The sequence below is a fragment of the Pithys albifrons genome, chromosome 27 (genome assembly GCF_047495875.1).
Source record: "Pithys albifrons albifrons isolate INPA30051 chromosome 27, PitAlb_v1, whole genome shotgun sequence".
Lineage (NCBI taxonomy): Eukaryota > Metazoa > Chordata > Aves > Passeriformes > Thamnophilidae > Pithys > Pithys albifrons.
Window position 1 is genome coordinate 1,723,246 of NC_092484.1, and position 17,854 is coordinate 1,741,099.

Here is a 17,854-nt window from a genome sequence, read left to right on the forward strand (position 1 = left end):
GTCATAGATTTGCCACAAATACTATTTAATAACAAATTGCTGCCATGCTCCAGCCAGGGCGTGTGGGGAGAACATGTGAGCTCTGGTTTGTGGGCAGATACTGCAGGGGAGAGAACTTAGCGAGGGGTGAGTGCCAGGCCCTGAACCAGGGGTGAAACACTCGGTGCTGTGTCCTCCTTCCCACAGCACTGGTGGGTTGGCTTGGTTCAGTTTAATGGATGGTGCTTGGTGGCACACGATGATTTTAGTAAAACTTTCAAAGGCTGCTCAGAAATATAAAAACTGCAATAAATGCTCAGACAAATACAAGGTTTGCCCCCTCCTCTGACCAGCCCCGGCAGGCTGTTCGCTTCGGCTGTTTGATACCAAATACCGGCGGAGCTGTACCGGACCGAGCCCAGCCCGGGTCGCCCTTCCCCGCTCTGCCACACCGGTGCCAGTTCCTGCCGCTTCAGTTCCCGGCAGGAAGAAGGACAACGGACCGGGACCGGCGGGGGCGGGCCGAGCACCGGGGGCCGAGCGCCCCCTGCCGGTACCGGGGCCAAGCGCCCCCTGCCGGTTCCGGGGCCGATCGCCCTCCGCCGGTACCGGGGACGAGCGCCCCCTGTCGGTACCGGGGCCGATCGCCCTCCGCCGGTACCGGGGACGAGCGCCCCCTGCCGGTACCGGGGCCAAGCGCCCCCTGCCGGTACCGGGGCCGAGCGCCCCCTGCCGGTACCGGGGCCGAGCGCCCCCTGCCGGTACCGGGGCCGAGCGCCCCCTGTCGGTACCGGGCAGCGGCTCCGGCCCCGGGCCCGTGGAGCAGGAACAAAAGGGTCCTGGTTTCACGTAGTTTTCGGGTGATCAGCGACCCCGGCGTGCCCAAAGGCGGCGGAAACGGGAGGACCAAAGGTGCTCGTACAGCAGGAAATACCGGAATCGCTCCGTTTCTGGCGCTTAGGGCTGCGAGTGAAGCAGCAACACTCCCGCACGGGCCTCCCGACCCCCGGGCAGCTCCTGCCCGAGGTGAGGTCACTGGCCATTGTCGCGAAGAGCAGCAGGGGACACAGTCAGTCCCCACACTGGCTGTGCCAGTGATGGCTCCGTGCTCATCCCACTGCCCGGCGGGGAACAAAACATCTCAGGGAGAGTCACAACCTGTGCACAGAATCATGAGGACAGTCTGGCCAGCTGTCCCCACAGCACTGGCACAGGTGTGAGGTGCCACCAGGGCCCTGACAAGGTGTCATGATGCTGCAGTGGTTCCTGCACAGGTCACAGATTTGCCCATTGCTGATTTCAGCTTTCCCACTTCCTCCTTGGGGATAAAACATAAGTTCCTATTTATAGGAGTTCATGGTTTCCAATGAATTTTTTCCATCACTCAGGCTGGTTTGGTGGCTGATCCCTGTTTGGTGGCCCAGGCAGCGCCGTGCCAGCTGCCCTTGGCTTCTATTATTGCTTTTCAGAGGCCTTGATTTAGTGCTCCCAGTCACATCTCAGGCCAGCAGCTCCAGAGCACATCCGCTCAGGAGCAGAGACAATTAGGACTCAGGGAAAAAGGGGTGTCCGAATCTTTGAACAGAAAAGCTTTTGTTTAAGAAATGTGGTGCTGGAGGTCAGTGTTTGACAGCAGGGTCTGTCTCCCACTTGGAGCTGGTGCCTGCAGTCAGACCCTGCCTTCCACAGACACACTGGGTGGGATTTTCTGGAAGCATCTCTCAAAATGGAGGAATGGCACCCTGTAACAAGTACAGGATGTATCCTGGGAATTGTATTTCTGCAAACAAGGCAGGAGAGGCTGGTGGAAGGATGTGGGGAAACAGGAAGAGAGCTGAAGAGGTGCTGAGAAGGCTCTTACACAGGGCAGTGGAGGAGGGAAACAAACATCTCTGAGAACAGGAAAAACGATGTGCTGGGAAATGATGGATCCACCCCCCAGAGCCCTGCTAAGGAGGGTGGGACAAGCTCCATGATTTCTGGCAGCCACACGCTGCTGCTGCTTCTGTCCTGCAGCCAGATGTGTTTGAGTGCAGCTTCAGCCCTTCCTGCTCCAGCACGGCCCTGGCAGTGCCCCTGCACTGGACACGGCTCTGGCGACGCCCCACACCTGTGTTTGTCCCCCCACCTCCCGGGGGGGTTTCCCGAGGGAGCAGGGAAATGGACAGGAGTCAAGTTTAAGCACTGCTGTTCTGTATCCTGTTGTTTTCCTACCAGGATTGTTGCAGTTTCCTGCACTGTCTTATCTGGAGCAGGGAAGCCAGCACTCTGATTTGCTGGCTCCCTGTGTGTCCCTGGGTTCTAATCTGGAAAACAGGCATTAGAGCCTGTGAGAGGAACCAACCAGGGCTGTCACAGGGTGGGGGGACAGGGACAGAGGGGGCAAAGGGCTTTTAGTGCCTTGAAATGAGTGTCTTTATTTAGTGCTCCTGTTTGCACAAGGATGTGTGTGTCACACGGGTTTGGGCCCTCAGCACACCCAGGAGGGAGGGAGAGGAAGATCCTAATGGTGACATTCTCAGGTGATTCTGTGTTTCACAGACCTTACAGGAGGATAATTTTCAGAAAGTGCTGAGTGTGCTTTCCCCTCGCCCCCAAAGGCTCAAAGTATAAACAGGAAAGTCTTAAAACAGAAGGAGCATTTCCATAATTCAGTCAGCCTGGAGGTCTGTCTCCCCTGAAACGCTGGAGACTCCTGTGAAATTACGTGGCCATATTTTCTGAAATACAGAGGTAAAATCACCATCCACAGCACAGAACAGCCTGGAAAGCTGTGTGGAACAGGGCCTGAGAAAGCCAGATCTTGCAGATTTAAAAAAAAAAAAAACCAAAACACCTTTTTAACTCGAGTGAGCCTAAATTCACCTAACTATAGGTTTTAGCAGTGCACTGAATTCCCTGTGGGTTAAAAACAAACTCAATCCTTTACTGTACAGCTCTGGAATGTCCTGTTTTCATGCAGAAAGGTGTGAGTCCTGTACACAGTGTCCATTATCAGATGGGAGCCTCTCCTGGAAAGAAAATTAACCCATCACATCACTCCCAGCCACACAGACACTGAACCAGGCACAAGGGTCCAAAACAAAACTTCAAGCCCAGATCCCTCCCCACAGGGATCCCAGGGTTGTTGGAAGCAGGTAAAAACTGTGACAATGAACAAGATGGATTTTTAATCTTTAAACAGAAGAACCATATGCCAGTTCAGCCTTTGAGGAAAGGACAGGGGTAGTTTTTCTCGCTCAGCTGTGACTGTGAATCCAGACCAATTCCATTTGCCATTCCTTTGGGGCACTCTCAGCTTCTGGAAGTCCAAGGACTGCAGTGGGCCGAAGGATTTGTAGCTGAGCACCAGAGCCTGAGCTGGAACTAAACAGCAAGAGAAAAAAAGGCTTTTTTTTTCCCAAGAGATCAGGAAGAGGAAGACATGTGTCTGGAGATAAGGAAAGATAAAAGCATTCCATTTGCAGATGCCTGTGATAGGGATCAAGATGTTCATCTGCCAAGTCAGTGATTTTGTGGCCTTACAACCATGCAGAGCTTGGAGCTTCCGTTCCTGTTACCTTTTCCCACACTGATTGAAGGCACCGGATTATTGGCATGGAAGTTCCTTTGAGTCTGTCTGAGCAGCTCAACCATTTTGGGGAGTTGCAGGCTGAACTCAAAGATAAAACTCTCATTGACTTCATAAGGGAAAACAGTTCACCCCCAAGTTTAGGTTCAGCTTTTGGAGACTCAGTGGGCATAGGCTGTGAGCTCCTTAGCCTGGGGAGGTGGGAACAGGTCAAACACCTCTGGGGAGAAGCTTGGGTAGAGCCACTTTCTGTGAGGGATCAGGACAGCCAAAATAGCCTTTGGAGGTGACTCCCTATCCTATTTGCTGGGATCCATCAGGAATGAGCTCATGGGGACAGTATATCACATACAAGACCTTGATTAACATCAGGAGCTCAGAGTGCATTTGCTGCTTCTAAACAAGCTTTTATTGTCTGATTTTTGGTTTAAGCAGCAGCAGATTTCAGTAAAAAATTCTCTGTAAATCCTGGCTTTGCACATTTCACACGCTGGCACACACAACAGCCAAGCATTCAGGCTAAAATTATCCGTGCTATCATTAGGGAGGAACATATGGATTGATGGATCTTAAGTGCACAAGAGAGCTGTGCTGCAGGCTCACCCCAAAGGGAGCACATTCTGCGCCTCCTGGTCATTCCCCGTTCAGCACCTGCGAGAGGTGTGACCTGTTGTCTTTGGACAGGAGAGCCACTGAGTTGGGCAGGCACCAAAGGAACCAGGCACCAAGGGCACCAGGCACCAAGGGCATCAGGCACAGCCTCTGCCCTGGGGCTGGCACTGCTGTGGCGCTGCTGTTTGTGCCCGTGTGCTGCCAGGTGTGCCTTCAGTTTAACTACCACAGTCCTGAGATAAATCCCCACGAACAAGCACTGTGTTCACAGATTACAGAGCAGCCCTACAGCTGTCAGTTGAAATAGGTTTCTCCTGTGTTCCACAGCTCACTGGGAGAGCAGCAGCCCCGGGGCTGGAGCTGCTGTACCTGCACAGCAGGTGCTCAGGTGTGCTGGGCTGTGGGCAGCATGTACTCACTGACTGCCAGCCAGGGCCTGTTCTCCCCAGGAGCCACATCACATTTAGGCCAGAACTGTTCAAAGAACCAGTTTAGACAAGGTTCCTGGGTCCAGCGTTTTCAGCCTGGCTTATTTTACCACCACAAATTGCAAAGCTTTTAATTAATCATGGACCAAGACACCTGGAGCACAGGCTGCACTCCAGCCTGCGAGCGCACAGTGTCAGTCACAGAGGGTCACAGGCTGCCATGGTGCTGAGGGTACATTCCCTGTGACACAAAAACAAGGGTGAATGTCTAGGCTGCTACATGGAGCCTTCCAAACAGATAGGAGAGTTTCAGATTTAGTTTCTAGTATATCTACAAATCAAATGTGCAAATCCTTCCGTTGGGAAACTGGCTCTTGTTACTGTTTGTAAAGTCAGAGAAAGCCAGACTGAACCAGCCTCACTATTCCTGGTTCTCTTTCTGCAGTTCAGCACTCAGAGGCACAGAGTGCTGAAAGAACAACTCACCAAATTTGGTTTGTAAAATTGTATTTTCAGTATTTATATTTTGTTTCCATTTTGTTGGTGCTACAGAGGCTGATTCAGCAAATACTCCAGTTAGGTTTTGTGTGCAGAGTTCCTGGGAGCCCAGGGAGCTCAGCCCAGGGAGGGCACAGGCCTGCAGTGGCCTTTGTTCTGGGCTGAACATGGAGAAGTACAGTTGCATCTGCTGGCCAGGGTATATATATATGTAGATAGATAGATAGATAGATACACACATCCATCCATGTATATAGACACAACCATGTGTGATGATTATTTCAGGTTCTGAGAGAGAAAGGCTGTTCAAAGAGTCACTTACTGATCTCCACCTGAGGGAAGACTCAGTGAGACAGAAAACAGCAGCATGGTGAGTGTTGTGTTATGGCATAAATGATAGCACAGGCAGAAAGAATGAAAAAATTGGTTTTTAAAAAGAATCATGAGAGAAAACTGCCCATCTACAATTATCCCTCTATTGAGGAAGGACAGAAACAGCCCCAGGCCTTCTGTGCTCTGCACATCCCCTCTCACTCACGTTCTTTCCAACATGCCTTTACAGAACGAGAGCTCTGATGATGAGGAGTGCAACAATGCCAGTTCCCTTCACATGGATCTCTCCAAACTTGTGGTCTGGGCACACAGTCATGGGACCATATGCAAGCAGGTCCCAGCCCTGGAATTTATACCTAACACTGGTCACTTAGACAAGGAGAGTGCTATGCTGTGGATGTGCAGAGTTGGACATGCATATCACTGGCAATATGGGAAGTCACATGACAGAGGCAGAGAAGGGACTGAGGCTGTAGAAAGGAGAAGGAGGCTCCAGTCTTCACAGGCTTCAGCAAGGGAAGACAACTTTGGGGAAAAGAGGCTGAGGCTGACCCCATCATCTTTTGAGAGGGGTCAAGCAGGTTCTGGGAGCATGGAGTCATATGGCAGATCCCCAGGAGTTGTTCAGCAGGAGGCTTACACAAGGCATAAAGAGCATGGAAAGCCATCACCCAGAGAGAGGCAAAATACCTGGAAACCCTTGACATCACACTCTGCAGCAGAGCAGCACTTGACAGCTGTATTCCAAAGTGGTGAAGAGAACATGAAGCTTGAAACTGATGATGACTTACTGATTACCTCTGACAAAAAACAGTGTGTAGCAGATGAAGACAACCAAAGAGACAGAATCAAACAGAATAATGTGCCAGAGCCACCTGCTCAGGTGGATTTGCAGATGCACCACTGGCAGAAGTGCACAATTCACCAGCCAAGAGGCACCCAAAGAGCTGCCTTTGCCCCCACAGCAGGGCCACCCCTACCCCCTATCTACATTCTGCAGTCCCCTGCTGGCAACCTGGAGGACTCAGGCAAGAACATGCTGAAGTCGGGTCTTTCCACAGGGCCCGCAGCTGAAACTTCCAGAGAAAGGACCCCCCCAGGATCAGCAGCACCAAAGATATGTTTCAAACCTTTTTCTCTCTCCAGCACTGAAGCAAAGGCTCAGCTTGAGTCATGTCCTGTGGTAACATTCTTTGAGTTTCAAGCCACTGCTGATGTCCCGCAGCAGCTCCACCTGAGCCCTCCAGAGGATGACACACTGGGAATGGACTCCAGTGGGAACAGTACGGAGCATGTGTCTGAGAACAGCAAGCCCTTGGGATCTGAGGAGGCACTTCATCCTTCAGCCCTCCAGAGTCCAGAGAGCCCTCCACCTTCAGCCTCAAACAGAGGTAAGAGAGCCCAGAGTTTGATGTCTGCAGAAGTGTGGGGGTGTACTATTAATCACTTTCCCAAAATATCAAAGGAGGGCAAGTTCACATCACTGCCAAGGTGTGTTTTGCAGCATCTGAGTAAATCCCTCAGATTTGTGGCACTCTTGTGTCTACTCAGAGGAACTAAAAAGGTCCTTGCCTGAAGCAATCAGCACTTCTGTAGGGAATGTCCTTCCCTGAGTTACCCAAAGGTGTTCTTGGCTGCAGCCCAGCCCCGGTGTCCCAGTTCTAAATCCTTTCCTTTTCCATTTTGCCCAGTATCCCCACACAGTACATTGGCTGTACTTGAGAGAGCCCCTGTGTGAAACTGAAGCCAGAGATGGGAAATTTGGTCTCAAGAGAAGGAAACAAGGGGAAACTATGCAGAGAAATTGTGGCTGAAGCTCTGGCAGCACCAAAGCCAGCAGCAAAAATCCCCAGTGCTGACAGTGATAGCAGAGTGTCAGTCCTGCATGGAAAATGCCAGGAGCTCCATGCATTGCTTTAGTCCTTTCAAGAATAATGGTTTTTATATGCACTGTCCCACATTGTGGGGGCCTGGGCACATCCTTGGGAGGGGCAGAGGGTGTTGAGGCAGCATTTGAAATCTGCCTGTGATGTGATTGCAGCACCAGTGCTGGTCCTGAATGGGTTTGAGGTTACAGACAGTCATGTTCCTTACAGAGCCACAACCACACAAACTGCTGCAGTTGGGGTTTGGGAGCATTATTTGACTATTTTCATAATTTACATCATGTGTCATCTGAAGGAACTGGAAATTCACCTGGGAATGTCTGTGTAGTAGTGGTTTCTGCCAAGGTAACTGGCTCATGGCTCAGAGAAGGCCTCAGCATTACTGATTCATGAACTATTGCTCTCTGCACCCAGAGCAGTCAGGACAGAATAGGCCCAAAACCCCAAACCAGCTGGACAGAATTCAGAGAAATCCACCTTATCCATCCACAATATTTCAGGATGACAAGTAAGCCTGTACAAAAGAACACAGTACAAACAGGGGAATCTAGAGATGTTGGCTCATGAGTCCTTTTGCATCTCCCCCTCCTCAGTCCTGGACAAGTCACAGACAAGCAGATGGAGCTTTCCAGTGATCCAAAGAATTCATTTCTTATGCTACATCAAACTAGGTAGATGTGGTATTGCCATGGCAACTTGATAGAGAGCCCAACTGGAACCCTGGCAATCATCTAAACAAAATAATAATACACTTTTACCCAACTGTTTGTCCTCCTTCACCATCCTCCTCAACTTTTGGGTCATGTTTTTATTTGACAATGAGAGGGAAATCTCCCTGTCTGGCAGTGAGCAGGGCCAGCAACAAATGGAGAGGGAGCAGGAAGGAGCCCACCCTTCCATGGAGAGGGGGACACTGTCTGGTGGTGCTGACCTTTGGAGAACACAGAACTGATCCACAGCTCTAGGGAAGGAGGTTTGGAAGAGTCCCAGTGTCTGAATGGCTTTCAGAAGTCAGGTGGACACTATCCTGCATCTCCTCATGTTTTACTGATCTTTGTGACTGTCCACAAAGCTGTGTCTTGTTTTTCAGGTGAGCTGAAGAAGGAGAAAAGGAAAAACTGTACCACTGGTGACATAAAAGTATTCAAAGACTGGCTGATGTTGCACCACCCCTCTGAGACACGCGAGATCCACATGCTGCCACCTGAAGACCTCGACAGCTACCTGGTCTCTTTCTTCAACTCTGCTAAGAGACAAGATGGCATGGATTTTTCTGTCCATTCCTTTAGCTTCATACAGCGCAGCATCGAGCGGTACCTCAAGAAGCACAACTACCAGTACAACATGGTGAGAGGGCTGGAGTTCAGGGCCTCTCAGGATGTCTGGAAACTAAAGCATCAGCAGCTGTGCCAAAAGAAGAGGGAGGAAGAGTTGAGTGTTTTGGAGAACCTGACAGATGAAGATGTGGAAGACCTTCAGAAGAAGGGAATTTTAAGCAAGATGAACCCTCAGGGCTTTCTGCACCTCATGTTCACCAGCATTGTTAGAGGTTTTGGGACAAGAACCCACAGACAGAGCTTCCACCTGTACTGGGGACAGTTGGTGCTGAGGAAGAGCGAGGGAGAGGTGGAGTACTTGGAGTGGAAGGATGATCTGAGCTCAGAGGGAAACAAAGGGGAGCCAGGCCCACAGCTCTTTGCCAAGCCCAATGATCCAGAGAACTGTCCAGTCACCAATTACAAGGAGTACGCCAAGAGGAGGCCGCCGGACATGCTGAAAGAGACCGACCCACTTTACCTGGCTCCCAAGACACTGTGCTCTGTCTGGGACAAGGTGTGGTACAGCAGGAAGGCACTCACAGGAGCAAAAATGGAAAATATCTTGAAAGTTATTACCCAGCAATTCAGAGGAGCTGTAAGGAAGCCCAGGGCATAGAGATGTTCCTTCGACTTTGCCTCTTAAACCACTCCAAGGCTGCTCTGAAACAGAATCCTGTAGCAATATTTGGTGTAGGCTGAGAACAAATGTCCTTCTCCTGGGCTTTGCCTTGGCACTGAAGGCACCTAAAGATCTGCAGCATCTCAGCTTTCAGGGAAATTCCTCTGTTGTCCTTTCTCTTGCTGGAATTGATAATTTGTTGAGTTAATGAGAGTCTTCGGTTTCACATTTGCCATACAAGTTAATGTTCTACTGTACAGTCAGTGCCATGAGAAAACACCAGTGCTGACGTGGAAGCATCTCGGGGGTGGCACTGCCCATCCAGGAGCATCAGCTGCACCTGCATTTTGGGGGGTGACACAGCCCAGCCCGGGGCACAGGCCTGCAGGGAAGGATGAGCAACGTGAGGAGACCAACAACGCTGCCGATTCCGACCTCACGGTAATGTTTCTGACAAGGTTCTTGTCATTTCCTTTAGTGAAAGATTCATAGATTGAAGAAGTTGTAGCTGTTTTAAGAAGTTATTTAAAGTGTTTGACTGTGTTGAAAGGTTTTATGGTAAGTGGTTTCCCTAGAGTGCAAAATGCAGCTCCCCAAAGGTCCTGGGAGATGTGCTCAGCTCTGCTCAGTCCTTGTTACAGCCCAGTGAGGTTGTTGATTGTGTTGTTGACAGAACCAAATAAAAGAACCTTTAGCTCAGTCCTGTCTGTGTGTTCTTCCAGGATGCAGCCCTGAACAGCAGATGATGGGTTCCTGGAATGTCATCCTATTCCCTTTTGTTCCCTGTGGTGTCCCCTGCTCCCATCCCAGTGGTGCAAAGCTCCCCCTGGGGGGGGAGGTTGGGCCCTTTGAGGCCCTACAAGCCACCTCCATGGTTTCTGAACAAGGCCTTGGGGGTGAGGTCCTTTGACAGAATTGGTCCCCTTTGAGCAATTTAACACCATCAGATAATTTAGCTTGAGGAGACATAAAACCAGGCAGAGTCTGATCACCGAGTGCTGGAGGGCATCTGCTGGCTCCCCCAATGCTGTTGGGCACTGATGGCATTGAAATGGCACCAGCACTGCACAGCCATCCCAAAGGACCCACAGCTCTGTGCCCCGTGGGGCCAGGCTTCCCTCAGCCCCGAGACAACCCCTGGTCAGGCTTTTCTCTCCCCTGTGCTGGTCGGTTCAGCCTGTGCTGAAAGCTCAGAAATGAGTGGCTCCTGCCAGAAAAAGCAGATGGCACAGTCAACCCCCTCTGACCTGTCACAACACTTGGGCACCTCCCAGCTCCCTGGGGCTCCACTGGGGAACCCCACAGTCATCACCAACAGAGCAGGGCTGGGGTCGCCGTGTGGTCTGCACAGAGACCCTCCTAGCAGGGCACACAGGCACAGACCACAGTGTGGTTGGGGTCAAACAGGACCTTAAAGTCCACCCAGTGCCACCCCTCAGTGCCACCCCTGCCCCAAGCAGGGACTTCTTCCCCCAGCCCAAGGTGCTCCCAGATTCAGCCAGCAGGACCCCTGTGTTCCCCCAGCCCAGCAGGTGTTGGGACCCCCCCGAAGCACAGCCCCTGGTAGGCTCTGCACCAGCCCCACATCCCAGCTGTGGGTCTCCATTGAAACACCAGTGCAGAACCAGCAGAGCAGGTGGGCAGAACAGGCCAGGAAAAACAAGAGAGAGCAACAACTCTTTAATAAATTAGCAAAATAAACAGCATTTATATATATATATATTTATATTCCATTGCTGCATCTCCACGGATCACAGGAGTTACACCAACATTGATTTGCCAGTCCCGTGGTGATGCTGATCCAGAGGCCTCAGTCCAGGTACCCTCAAGGTGATGCCCAGCCTCCTGGTACCTAAAAACCTAAAACCACTGAGAAATACAACAGCTGTTTTGTAAGCCAGAGACACAGCTCCCAAGGGGCAAAGTGAATTACCAAATGATTTCACCTATCTGACTCCAGTTGGAAGTGATTAAAAAGATACTGATCCGAGTTTTCCCCTCTTAAGAAAATAAAAACCACTGTTCCCCCACACCACAGGGAGGGGGAGGAAGGAGCAGATCTATTGCATGGAAGGATTATCAGTGCCAATAAAAGAGATCAATTTGCAGGGTATATGTCTCTGATTGTTGCAAAGGCCAGGGGTGGAACTGATTGGGTATTTTGGTCACAAGTCAGTCAGTCCTGGACAGGGTGAGACCCTGGCCTGGGGGTCCCTCAGTCCTCATCCCGGACATACTGCCCGGCCTCCCAGCGCTGGGCCATGACACTCTTGTGGCGAATCACTCGGGTGCTTTCCACCACCTGCAGAGACCAGAACATGCAGGATCTTTGTAAAGAAGAGATTTTTATAATCAGTCTGTTTTGTAGAGCTTCCCTGTCCCCCTACCAGCCCCCTCAACCCGCTCGGCTCGATGCAGTGCCCACCCAAGCAGTGCCCATGGCCCATCCATCCCATTAGCCTCCAGGAGCAAGGGGAGCCTGGGGAATGAAGGGGGTGTCAGGGCAGCATGAGCAGAGTCCCCGTGTTCATGAAAAGCTTTACCTCTGTGTTGACCTTGTCAATGGGTTCAATGCCTGCGTACTGTGGAAAGGGGAAAACAGGATCAGATAATGGCAGCCTGGCAGGGCAATATCCAGAGGCGGCCGGATCCAGCCCCCAGGGTGGTGACAGGAGGGAAGGCATGCACAGTCATGTCCTCCCCAGGGTGGGTGGACGGTTCAGGACAGGATTCCCCCAGGAGGAAGCTGCTGCTCCTCTCCAGTCCCACCCAGTGCTGGCAGCTCTGAACAGCAGGTGCAGCCTGGGGGGGCTCACATGACCTGAGTCTCCCACCAAGCTGTGCACCTGGACCTCCAGCTCCAGGTGGGAGCCAGAACAGCCACCTTCAGCCCCACAAACACCAGCCTTCCCTTGGGCTCTAGTCCCCTCAACCATGTGCTGCCCAGCACAGGCAGGGTGAGCATGTTCACCTTTCCATCCTCCTTCACTCTCCTCCTCCACTCTTGGAAGGGGCTGGAACGTGACGAGTCAGGGGTGGGGGTCTCCATGCTGCCCTGGGAGGAACTGGCCACTCTCAGCGGGGTGAAGGACGACATCAGCCCCAGGATCCCTGTCTGGCTCGAGGCAGGAGTGGAGGTGGGAGACCCAGACACCGAGTAGCTGCCGCTGGCACCTGAAGCAGCTTTGCAAGAAAGCATTGGAGGGTGAGGGACCCCAGGACCACTCCCAGTGGCCAAGGACCGGCAGGAGAGCCAGGCCCCTGCCCCAGACCCACATCCACAGCCGGTCTAGCAGGTTTGGTCACAGCTGGGACCCTGTGTCTGGGCCTCAGCCAGAAACTGCAGGAACAAGGACTGGAAATGCACGAGCTGGGCCCTACCAGCCCTGTGTGCTGCTGTAACATGACACAAAGTCATCGAGAGCTGAGCAGCTCTGGAATCAAAAGCTGTACTGCTCCTGCAGAGGCTATGCTTCCTCAGCAGCAATTCTCCTGCTGACTCCAGTGTGTTGGCATCAAGTTCTCCTGGGACAGCTTGCTACCAGCACACAGGAGTCCTTATGGGCATCCCACCAAATTGTTGCTCTACCACTCTGCCCCTCTCCTCCCTTACCAGAGCTGTGCCGAGAGCGGGAACCCTCCTGGGGGACACCATCTCTGTAGCTGTCCATCAGCCGCTGCCGCCGCTGCTCCTGCAGCTCCTCTTCCCTCTGCAAGTCGCTCCGGATCTCCTCCTCGATCAGCGCGGACGTCTGGGGCTTCCAGGTCCGCAGCCGGTACTGCTCCTCCCGGCCATCCTCCCTCCGCAGCGGGCTCTGCGTCCCCATGTCCTCCACGAAGGAGACCTTGGGCTTCCAGAAGGAGAGGGAGAAGTACTCTCTGGGGACGACAGCGGTGCTGGCGGGGCTTGGGGTGGAGCCGGGAAGCTTTCCTCCCCAGGAATCCTCACTCCCCCTCTTGCTGGCGCTGGCAGAAGCGTGCTGGGACACCAGGGGCTTCTCCCAGCTCCTCTCACTGACAGTGAAGCGTGGCTGGGACAGCTGGAAGTGTGCAATGCTCGCTGTGCAGCCAGGAATGCTTCTCCCACCCCTGGTGTCTTCCACAGGGCTGGGGCTCAAGGGCTGCTCCACCACAGACTCCTTAATCCAGCTCTTCCGTTCCTCTGCTCGCCTTGGGGTGGTGGGCTTCTGTGGAGGGGCTTCCTCCTGCTCAAACACCCTCCTGCGCTCCTCCAGCTCCTGCTGCGTGCCCCTGTCATATGCCCCCAGAAGCCTCCCTTGCCTCTTCAGATCTTCCTCACGCTTGGTTTCCTGCTCAATTTCCCGCTGGACGTAAAGGGAAGCACGGCCTCTGTCCTTCCCTTTCCTGCCTGGGCCAGGAGAGGCATGAAGGGTGAGGACAGGCTTGGTCTGAATCTCCACCAGCTCACTGCCAGGGGTCAGTCGCTGGATCCCCCTCTCTTTCCAGAGGTTTTCCTCCCTCTCCATGGCCATGCGGATCTCCCGCTCAATGGGCGTCTCATTGCTGACTTTCATCTCCTTGCCCAGCCCGTTGCTGCCAGCCCTCAGATCCACAAGGCCATTGAAGGTCTCGTTGGAGGCACTTCCATCGCTGGTGTATCCTGTGTTGGCTTCGTTATACATCTCACCCAAGCCGGAGTCCAGGTCCTCTCTAGACAACATTTTCATCAGGCTGGACATTTTCCTTATGGGATACGACCTTTCAATGTGAGCCTTTCTGGGAGCATAAACCTCCTCCTTCTCTGGTGTCTCATAGGACACACTGTAAACCTGGTAAATGCTCTTGTCTGTTTTGCTCTGGCTTGATGCACCAGCACCACCATAGCCTCTCGCAGCCTTTGTGGCCATCTCAGGGCTGTGCCACTCTTCTCTGGAGACTTTTGTCACTGACCCTGGCTTTGGGGATATGACCTGCTGCCCTGGGCTATAAAAAGAGCCTGGGCTGGTCTTCTCTAGCATCAGGAACTGCTGCCGAGCTGCAGAGAAGTTGATTTGCTCTGTGTCGATATTCTCAGAGTCAACAGGTGTCACAGTTCTGCCCAAGGAAGGTTTGTCAAAGGTGATGGCAAAGCTGGTGGTAACACTGCCTGCATGCCTGCTTTCACCCTGGCTGCCCACGCTGATGTTGATGGAGCTCAATTCATCCATGGAGCTCCACCTCTCAGCAATGGTGGAGCTCTTCCTCATTACCTGGCTCTGGATGACCTCCCTCCTCTCATCCTCAAGCTCCCTGGCTTTTTCGGGTGAGATGTTGGGTGGAGGGACCCTGTACAGGTCCTGTTCTTCCTCATCGTAGAGCTTTGAGGGTTTTCTCTCACCCCTGTAAGCCCTGAGGTCATACAGGCTTCCTGACCTCACCACCTCCAACTTGGACTCCCTGTCCGAAGACGGGGTCCAGACGTCTTTTCCACTCTCCAGGAAATATGAGGGTGACTTGGACCTCCTTTTCCAGCCATGGCCATTTTCCACCCTCTGGATGCCACGCTGAGCAGAGCCAAACACATCGTCATCACTGTCTGCCCTCAGCTCTGCCAGCGAGCCTGTCTGGTGCCCATCGTTGTAGTCAGGCCTGTGCGAGGCCTGTGGGAGCTGGAACACCAGGTGCCTGGTGACTCTGTCCATCTCCTGGGAAGAGCCACCCCTCTGCCAACCTTGCCTTGAACCAGGGCCGCTGCTCTGCTTCAAGGTCACGCACGGGGTCCCAGCTCAGCAGAGGTCAAGGGGACGGACCTGGCTGGCCCTGCAAGCAGGAGGGGAGAGTGGCTGTTAAGAGCAGCAGGAAGAGTGGAGGTCAGGATACAGCCCCTGTCCCAGCCTGGTACCACTGTCCTCAGCCAGGGACAGACACTGCCATACAACCTGCCCCATCTGAGACCAGAGCAGACAGAGCACAAAGCACCCAATAGGAACTGCAGCAGAGCCCAGATCCTCCTCCCACCTCTGTCCCCCTTCCTGGCCATGTTCTGAGGGGGCACAGCCAAACCTGCCACAGGTTTGTGGCACCATCAATTGAAGCAAGACTACAGCCTCGGACCGGCTCAGCATCACCCCAGACACAGACACCCTCTGGTGTCACATGGGCCTCTCCACGTGCACAGGGAGGGGAGGGATTTCCAGTCCCAGGTGGCACCTGCAGGGAGAGGCATCAGCAGTGGCACCAAGGCCACCCCTGCCTGGAATATCTCCTCATGCACTTACAGGAGGGAGCCTCCAAACAGCAGAGCTATAGAAACAACTGGGTCATAAAAATGGTTTCATGGCCCATAAAACGAGAGTACTTTAACCCCCCTGGTATGCAGGGCAGGAATGAATGGCCCTGACCTTGGGGTCAATCCTCTGGCACTGGCTGGGTGAGAGCCATCCAGGACAGCCAGTGCCAGGCAGGGAGGGGCAGCACAGGTGGGTCCCCATGAGACAGCAGCTCTCACCACATTGCAAATGCCATTCCTGACCCTGGAGCTGGTGACACACACGTCACCCAAGGACAAGCCGGGCGTGCCCGGGGGCAGCAGTCCCATTGTTTGCCAAGGCTTAGCCACAGCCTTGCTGTCACCCATCACCACTCCTGGCTGGGCTCGAGTGAGCCTCAGCAGGTCAGGGTGTGTCACTGGCGGGCACCACTCCGGGACACTCACAGCCTCCTGGCAGGGAGCACAGCTATGGCGATGCCAGGGGCAGCCCAGAGCCTGGGTGCCACGGTTCCAGCAAGCATAGCCCAGAGTGAGGCTTCCCAGGGCAGAGGCAGGTACCCAGTGCTCCCTACATCCAGAGCATCCCAGCTCCATCTCCAGGATGCGAACACTCTGGTTATGGCTCCTTCCTGCAGCGACACTGGTGACTGAGCTTCCCCTGCTCACCTCCTGGGATGCACTATCCTCCCATTAGGCAAGCAGAGCTGTGCCAGTTTAGGCCTTTCCTGGGGTAGGAGCACCAGGATCTCATCAGTGGTACCTGGGATATCCTGGCCACCCGTGTCAAGCCCAGGTGACTCAGCCTCCTTCCCTGCAGCTGTGCTCGGCTGAATTTCCCTGTAATTCCCCTAACTGTGATTCATTTTCACTCTTTTATTGCCCTCAGCGACCTGGATAGCGAAAACCATCTGCCCACGCCTCTTACCATGTTTGGGGGGATCGAGATCCTGGCTGGAAGGGGACCCATCACCGGGGAGTGCTGGCGGCCAGCACAGGAGGGGAGCAGAGAGGGGAAAGCCAGCTGGGCTCTTATCAGGGCTGCCGGCAGGCTCCAGGCAAGCGGAACGGCCCCTCCCAGAGCTGCGCCCAAATCCATCCACCTGGCTTGGCTCGGTCCAGCTCTGAGGGGCTGTGGGGGTTTGGGGGTCCTGGGCTCGTCCCCCCTGTGCCAGGCTGCCCCCAGCCAAGCACCATAGGACGTGCTGGCCAGATTAGGTGGCATTGCAACACTGACCAGTCTGGCTTGGGCTCCCCACCGTAAGGAGACACCGGGGGTGTTTCCCAGGGTCCCCCTGCACTGGGGGTTCTGCCCAGGGCTGCAGAGCTGCAGTGCACCCTCCTTTTGCCCACCATGCGCCAGCAGCCACGTGCACTCCCAGACTGACTGATGTGCGAGGCCCGCAAACATCCCAGCATGAGACCGGCGTCCCTCTGCCTGCCCACCCCAGACAGTGTCAGCCCTCACTGCACACCCTCATTGCCACCATCCCTGTGGGGGCACTGGTCCCTTCAAGGCTGGGGGACATGGTGGCCCCCCAGCACCTGGTAGTGCCCTCACCCCTGACCACGCTGCACTTACTGTTCAGGAAGCTGTTGGGGCAGGGGTCCCCATGCCCCAGGGAGGTCACACGGGGCACTCAGCTGAGCTGCGTTTGCCGGTGAGTGGCTGGGGTGGCTGCAGTGGGGTGGGGGGGGCACGGGGTGGTGTGGCTGCAGCGCCCTGATAAGCTCACCACAAGTCTATGGGGAATTCCAAGAACCACATTGGGCTCAGTGCCCTGTCCCTGATCAACTTGTGCCGACGTCAGTGCTGCAGCTGGTCCCATGCCCAGGGGGCTGCCCTTGCCTCTGATCTGCAGCATGCACTGATGCATCGATGCACCAACGTGCCAGTGCACCCGTGCCTCGATGCGCCAGTGCACTCCTGCACATCGCAGAGGTGCAGGAGCGCAGTGATGTGGTAATGCACCCACAGACCTTTCTCCAGGTGCTTTCTGCCTCTCCATGAACATAGCTGTATCACTGAGAAGCACTGAAGCTACACTGAGAGGCTGGATGCCCGGCTCTCCCCTCACCCTGTGCCCCAGGGCAGCCGTTAGCACTGGAGGACACGGCTGGGAGGAGCTGCACCAGGAGCAGCCTGTGCTCTCCTATTACACCGCGGGGCCTCCCCGGCGTGGCCATCGATAACCCCATGTTTGCACAGGCGGGTGCTCTCACCACCGCAGCAGCCCTGGCACTGCTGGCCCCGGCCCCTTGCAGTAGAGCAGCTCCCTCCTTTCTTGGGGAGACAAGGCCCTGCTCCCAGTCTGGAAACCCTGGGCACCTGCCAGGACAAGGGCAGGACTGCAGCACAGTGGCCATGGTGTCCTTAGTGCCCGTGGCCACGGCTGCTGCA

At 54.2% G+C, this 17,854-nt stretch overlaps 2 protein-coding genes across 3 annotated transcripts; one reads left to right on the forward strand and one right to left on the reverse strand.

Moving 5' to 3' along the window:
* Window positions 1-5,451: 5,451 nt before the first annotated feature.
* Window positions 5,452-9,509, forward strand: LOC139683224 (uncharacterized protein KIAA1958-like). The gene is made up of 3 exons (XM_071578132.1): window positions 5,452-5,458; window positions 5,651-6,812; window positions 8,398-9,509. The coding sequence occupies exons 1-3, from the start codon at window positions 5,456-5,458 to the stop codon at window positions 9,240-9,242; spliced, it is 2,010 nt and encodes a 669-aa protein (XP_071434233.1). The 5' UTR covers window positions 5,452-5,455; the 3' UTR covers window positions 9,243-9,509.
* A 1,400-nt stretch (window positions 9,510-10,909) lies between these two features.
* On the reverse strand, window positions 10,910-17,115 carry MISP (mitotic spindle positioning). 2 transcript variants are annotated; one of them, XM_071578125.1, is made up of 5 exons: window positions 17,036-17,115; window positions 12,859-15,005; window positions 12,217-12,428; window positions 11,789-11,827; window positions 10,910-11,547 (listed from the first exon to the last, which is right to left on the reverse strand). In XM_071578125.1, exons 2-5 carry the CDS (start codon window positions 14,885-14,887, stop codon window positions 11,461-11,463), a joined length of 2,367 nt encoding a protein of 788 aa, XP_071434226.1. In that variant the 5' UTR covers window positions 14,888-15,005; window positions 17,036-17,115; the 3' UTR covers window positions 10,910-11,460. The 2 variants fall into 2 exon arrangements, with proteins under 2 accessions (XP_071434226.1, XP_071434227.1); XM_071578126.1 differs by lacking the exon at window positions 17,036-17,115 and adding an exon at window positions 16,382-16,443.
* Window positions 17,116-17,854: the final 739 nt, after the last annotated feature.

Excerpts from the sequence above, each read along its gene's own strand:
- LOC139683224 (XM_071578132.1), top strand. Across the intron at positions 6,813-8,397 it reads ACCTTCAGCCTCAAACAGAG|GTGAGCTGAAGAAGGAGAAA; the intron begins GTAAGAGAGCCC and ends CTTGTTTTTCAG.
- MISP (XM_071578125.1), bottom strand. The coding sequence starts at position 14,887 with ATGGACAGAGTCACCAGGCACCTGGTGTTCCAGCTCCCACAGGCCTCG. Across the intron at positions 12,429-12,858 it reads CCGCTCTCGGCACAGCTCTG|CTGCTTCAGGTGCCAGCGGC; the intron begins GTAAGGGAGGAG and ends TTTCTTGCAAAG. Across the intron at positions 11,548-11,788 it reads TTGACAAGGTCAACACAGAG|GTGGTGGAAAGCACCCGAGT; the intron begins GTAAAGCTTTTC and ends TGGTCTCTGCAG.